Source organism: Rutilus rutilus (genome assembly GCF_951802725.1).
Source record: "Rutilus rutilus genome assembly, chromosome: 9".
NCBI lineage: Eukaryota > Metazoa > Chordata > Actinopteri > Cypriniformes > Leuciscidae > Rutilus > Rutilus rutilus.
Window position 1 is genome coordinate 1,970,127 of NC_140223.1, and position 6,642 is coordinate 1,976,768.

Below are 6,642 nucleotides of genomic sequence, written 5' to 3' on the forward strand. Positions count from 1 at the left end.
CTTCTGGAGACAATTTTGTAAGTAGATGCACACAGTCACACACACTTAATCTGAATAGTTTATATAAAAAGGGGGTCAATCTGATATGCAAGGCCAGAACTAAAATCCAATTTGTCACATTTTCTCAAGAGTCTGGTTTCTCCCAAGGTTTTTTTTCTCTCTCCATTCTGTCACCTTGATGGAGTTTTGGTTCCTTGCCACTGCTGCCTTGGCTTTTGGCTTGCTTAGTTGGGGACATTTAATATTCAACAATATTATTGATCTGCCTTACTTAAGGTTGACGATGACGCAATTTTCTTCTAGAAACAAATTTTTTTTGTAGTATTTTCATGTTATCACTGTGAAGCTGCTTTGATGCAATCTGTACTGTTAAAAGCGCTATATAAATAAAGGTGACTTGATTTGACTCAAAAATGCACTTTACAGTGAATTGATTCAAATGCATTGCTAACACCTTGTCTACTCAGCGTCTCGTACAAACACAAGTTTTTGTTGTGATAAACAGAAGACACAAGACAGGGCTCCAAAAACAGGCAGTAATTCTTTTTTAATTCTTGGTTACTACATTCATTGATTGATTGAACTCTAGTGTCGTACAACAGATCGACTCAGCGGTTCCAGTTTTGCGTCTGCATGCGTGCTTAAGGTTAGAGGTCGATCCGTCGAGCGGGAAACAGCCGGAAATCACTTCATAATTCAATATCATTTACATCTGCGTAACTGAATTAAATCTAAATCAAAATCACTGACTGACTGACTCACTCACTGACTCACTCACTGACTCACTCACTGACTCACTCACTGACTCACTCACTGACTCACTCACTCACTGACTCACTCACTGACTCACTCACTCACTGACTCACTCACTCACTCACTGACTCACTCACTCACTCACTCACTCACTCACTCACTCACTCTCTCACTCACTCACTCGCTCACTCACTGACTCGCTCACTCACTGACTCGCTCACTCACTCACTGACTCACTCACTGACTCACTCACTCACTGACTCACTGACTGACTCACTCACTCACTCACACACACACTCACTGACTCACTGACTCACTCACTCACTCTCTCACTCACTCACTCGCTCACTCACTGACTCGCTCACTCACTGACTCGCTCACTCACTGACTCACTCACATCTGACAGAATCGACCTCAGAATCGCTCACAGGTGTGTGTGTGTCAGTTGTGTCCCTCCTCGTCGCTGTGTTCGGCGCGCTCGTCTTTGCTCTCTCTGAGCGAGCTCTCGTCGATGTTCTCCAGGGATTCTGCGTGTTGGATGCAGAGCTCGGACAGTGGGATGCTGGACAGCCGGTTCTGCTCCGGGAAAAGCCACGGCTTGAAGCCCGGACTGTGTTTCTGCTTCCACTCCGGATACCGAACACACGCTTTACTGATGCGCTTCATCGCCTGACACACACACAAACACAAGATGAGGTTACAATACGAGTCGAAAATAAATGAGCAAACAATGAAAAATGTATTCATATACACTGATTACAGAAAATATATACTAAAGTAAATTATAAACATTTTATTAAAAAACAAAAAGATTAAAATAAATAATGTATTTTTATTTATTTTATTAGCCCTTTATTTAACCAGATAAACCTTTCTGAGATTAAACATCTCTTACAGAAGTCACCTGGCCAAGATGAGCAGGACAACATTATCAAAAGTTAAATAAAAATAAAAAATAAAAAAAGAAGAAAGAGAAAAATCACCATAACTTTAAACCATATCATCTTTAACAGCTGACTAAGCAAAGATCTAAAAATATTCATTGACACCAGGGTCTGCAATTTCAGGTCATTTTGTAAAAAGTTTCAATCATTTGCCGCATACCGAAAAGCTTGTTTTCCAAATTCAGTTCGGGCGAGTGGAACAAAGAATGAACTCCAACAGGTTTGTGTTGGGTAAGAGAGCCAAGATATAGAGGCAATAATACCAAAATGTAACTATAAATAAACAAGTATCAAAGTTTACATCTGCATATTGATAATGATGACCAACCAACTCTGTTGTACAGATCACAGTGATGAGGATTATATTTACAATTTAGTATAAACTTATGTACACAATGATACAACGTATCCAAAGAGCTTAAAAGCAGTTTTATATTATACAAAATATCCCCATAATCACTGACTGGCGTAAAAGTGGCCGCAACTAGTCTTCTTTTTGCCTCAAATGAAAAACAGGATTTATTTCTTTAATATAACCCAAACTTTTTTAAATTTAGTCCTTAATTGATTAACATGGGATTTAAAAGATAAGGAATCCGAGATATTTATATTCTGTCACTATACCTCTATTATAGTACCCTGTAAGGTTTGAAGTGATAGTTGATTTGCCACTTGTTTCTTTGATCGTGAAAATAACATTACTTTAGTTTTGATCTCCTTCAAAGTCAGGTTTAGGTCACAAAGCCTTTGTTGGACAACATCATAAGCTCACTGTAGAAAAGACACAGCTTGGTGTAATTCAGGCGCACTACAATAAATCACGGTGTCATCGGCATAAAAATGAAAATTGGCATTACTAATATTGAGATCAAAATATTTAATATAAATTATAAAAAGTAAAGGCCCCAGAACGGACCCCTGAGGAACACCCCTCATAATCTTTAAAGGTGCGGATGAATGACCTTCCACACACACACACACACACACACACACACACACACACACACACACACACACACACACACACACACACACACACACTCTAATTCAATTACACAGACACACTGCAGCTCTTTGTCTCACTGATCCAGTTTGTCTCAGAAATGTTTGTAACGTCGCCAGTTCACTTCTTCAGTCTGTATTCAAAAGCACTTTGAATCGCCATAGTGTATGAAATGTGCTACAGTACAGGTCAAAAGTTTGGAAACATAACTATTTTTAATGTTTTTGAAAGAAGTTTCTTCTGCTCATCAAGCCTGCATTTATTTGATCAAAAATACAGGACATTTTTTTAATATTGTGATATATTATTACAATTTAAAATAATTGGTTTTCAATTTATTATACTTTAAATGATCATTTATTTCTGTGATGCAAAGCTGAATTTTCAGCATCATTACTCCAGTCTATCACATGATCCTTTAGAAATCACTCTAATATGATGATTCATTATCAAAGTTGGAAACAGTTCTGCTGCTTAATATTTTTTCATAACTTGTGATACTTTTTTAGGATTCTTTGATGAATAAAAAGTAAAAAAAGAAGCAAATGTTTTAAAAATAGAAATCTTTTGTAACAACAATATACACATTCAGTCATTTGGGGTCAGTAATTTTTTTCTTAAAAAAAATAAAATAATCAAAATCAATACTTTTATTCAGCAAGGATGTGCTAAATTGATAAAAAGTGATAGTAAAGAAGATTTATATTATTAGAAAATATATTTTTTATTTTGAATAAATGCAGTTCTTTTAAACCTTTTATTCATCAGATATATTAGGCAGCAGAACTGCTTCCAACACTCATAATAAATCAGAATATTAGAGTGATTTCTAAAGGATCATGTGATAGACTGGATGTCATGTGACACTGAAGACTGGAGTAATGATGCTGAAAATTCAGCTTTGCATCACAGAAATAAATGATAATTTAAAGTATAATCAAATAGAAAATATTATTTTAAGTTGTAATGATATTTCACAATATTACTGTTTTTTTTCTGTATTTTTGATCAAATAAACGCAGCCTTGATAAGAATTAGAGACTTCTTTCAAAAAAATTAAAAAATCATAATGTTTCCAAACTTTTGACCTGTACTGTATATAAATAAACTTGCCTTGCCTTCTCCTCTTTTTAAAATCATTAATATAGTGAAACTTTAACAGAAGTTGTATTTCCTGCATCAAACACTAGGAGGTTCTATATGGAATCTTAAAGAGACAGAAGCTTCGCATACAGAACCTGTAGTGGTTCCATCATGGGATCATTTTATGCATTTAGTTTTAAGTTATTATTTTAACTCATTTCTAATTTTAATGAATGAAGCAGCTTGTAAACTTACTTTATCACTAGAAAAAGAAAAAAAAGCCATTAAACATGAAAGTATTATGTAATCATTTAAGATGTTTCTCCTTATTTAGAACCTTTTTGGTGTAAACGGAGTCAAGAACCCTAGAGTTCTATTAGAATCTTTAGCTGTTGATTGAATGAATCATCCACTGCAATGACGTAGAAATGATTGTGTGTTCATGCTGATGGCGTGTTTAATATTTTACAAGTTCTTTTGTCGCTGTGTGTCTCTATTTATCGATCAATCACTCATCTGTTCATTCACTAATGTTTCCTGAGAAACTGTTGACCTACTTCAACACACACACACACACACACTCACTCACTCGTGTCTGTCATTATGTGGGGTTTCAGGGTTAATTCTGTTAGAAATGAAGAACAAATGGAAGAGCTACAGAGCAAATAACCGTCGGATAGCAGGAGCAACGAGTGTAAGAATGAACGTGTGTGTGAAGGAAACTTTACTCACTTTGGGTGCTAGGAACTGGGAAGACTTGTTAACAACCCACTTGGGAAGAGAACCTGAGAGAGAAAGAGAATAAACCGAACATCTGTGGTCAATCTTAAACACCTGTCTGTGTGTGTGAGTGTGTGTGTGTGTGTGTGTGTGTGTGTGTGTGTGTGTGTGTGTGTGTGTGTACCTCTCGGGTCCACCTGTGCCAGGTATGTCAGTGTGCAGCTGGTGGGGCCGGTGCGCTGGATCAAGTATCCCGTCTGAATAGAAACGGCTCGCACCAGATCCTTCTTAGGAGGATATTTCTGAAACACACACACACACACACACACACACACACGCACAATCAATCAATAGCCAATGAGATTCACTACAGCGTCACTATGGTTACAGGAACACTAGCCCATAATGATCAAAATGGCACTCTGGCCTCTGTGTGTGTGTTTGATTGATTGTGTTTTAGAGTGTGTGAGAGAATGAGAAGAACAGGAGATAAAAACAAGCCTCTCTCTCTCTCTCTCTCTCTCTCTCTCTGATCAGCAGCAGACCAGTGATCATGTGACTCCAACAACAACTTTATGACCACACACACACACACTCACAAACACACACACCTGTACATGATCAGAGTGAGACGCTGCACATCACCACATCATTATTAAAGATCAGAAGGTCGTTAGCACAATCATTACTGTCCTGATCGTCAACTGAACACACAAACACTGAACACACACTCTCACACACAACACAGTGATTCATTAAGTTTCAGCTCTAACATTCTCTTGAATCCCCTTAAACGAAAATTCATTTAATAATTTCAATTTGCATGTTTACGATTCTCTGATGACGGCTAATGGTCACATGACACGCAGCTAACATCTACTCTATGAACAGAACATTCATCATGTGTGGTTTCTCACACACACACACACACACACTCCTCATGTGTGTTTTCACTCACAGCGTGTTTGACGGAGTAGTTCATGATGATGTAATCGTTGCCCATCGGCAGCCATGAGCGCAGGGTGATGACATCACGGTTCTTCAGCGGCTTCGGACACTTCCCTGAGAAGAGTTAGCGCTTAGCATGAGCGACGACGCAGAAAACCACCAGTCACACACACAGTAATTAGCATATTCAGATATGTAAAGACTGATGAAGTACTGCGTGTACAAAAAAGTCAATTCGCCTTTGGCTAAGCCACACCCTAGAATGTAGATTGACCAATCACAGCGCAGCCAAGAACGAGCTCCCACAGAGGTCCGACACTTTTTCACAGCGCTCCATTGACTTTAACACAGGCGTCTCATATTTTTGGTCTCGGCAGGCTATTACCGTCGTAGTTTTATCAAAAATATGGTTAAACGTTGTGCCTGGGGCATTTATAACACAAATATGTTTTTTCCCTTCCCAAAACCGAAGTCAAATCCTGACAAGTGTCGTCTTTGGATTAAACTGTGTGGACGTCCTCACAGTCAGCTAAACCCCTCAAGGATCAACAGGCACACTTTTGTGGTAAATTTTGCTTTTAACCTTACTGTGAAGTTATACTAGTTACACAGTTTTATGCTGTTTTAGGTTATGATTTCGGTTCTCTACCCTAATTAAAGAAGAATCAAGGTGCTAGCAAGCAAGCTTAGCGATAGTTTAGTTTTTACGTAAGTCAGGATTGTATGTTTTGACTAGCGGCTGGATGTTAGCTAACTTTGTTATTCAAGATCCAAACACCTAACGCTAATGTTACAGACACGCTGTTGTGGTAGTTTTGAAGGTGACTAACGTTACCGCCACCTTGTTGCCCAGATGAAGTTGTCGGACGTAGCAACAGTAACTAAGGGGGGCGGGGCTTAGCCAAAGGTGAATTGCAATTCTACGAAAAAAGTCTGAATATAAGAAACTCACAATTCCGACTTTTTCATTTTTTTCATTCCGACTATTTTAATTCTATGAAAGAAAGGCTGAATCTAGGGCTATAATTGGAGAAAATAATGTCGGAATTGCAATTCTACAAAAAAATCTGAATATATGTGTATAAACTCACAATTTCAATTTTTTTCTCACAATTCTATGAAAAAGTTGGAATATATAGAGTCGCAATTAATTATTTTATTTTTAAAAAATGTATCCTGGGGTGGAAACAA

At 37.7% G+C, this 6,642-nt stretch overlaps 1 protein-coding gene across 1 annotated transcript in view; it reads right to left on the reverse strand.

Annotated features, from left to right (window-relative positions):
* Positions 1–522: 522 nt before the first annotated feature.
* Positions 523–6,642, reverse strand: part of stard10 (StAR related lipid transfer domain containing 10) — a 16,780-nt gene continuing 10,660 nt past the window's right edge. Inside the window, exons 3-6 of the mRNA XM_084420133.1 lie at positions 5,462–5,565; positions 4,688–4,805; positions 4,516–4,568; positions 523–1,422 (exon numbers count right to left, since the gene is read on the reverse strand). Coding sequence (XP_084276259.1) covers positions 1,195–1,422; positions 4,516–4,568; positions 4,688–4,805; positions 5,462–5,565 — 503 coding nt within the window. The 3' untranslated portion in view covers positions 523–1,194. The remainder of the gene's footprint in view (positions 1,423–4,515; positions 4,569–4,687; positions 4,806–5,461; positions 5,566–6,642) is intronic.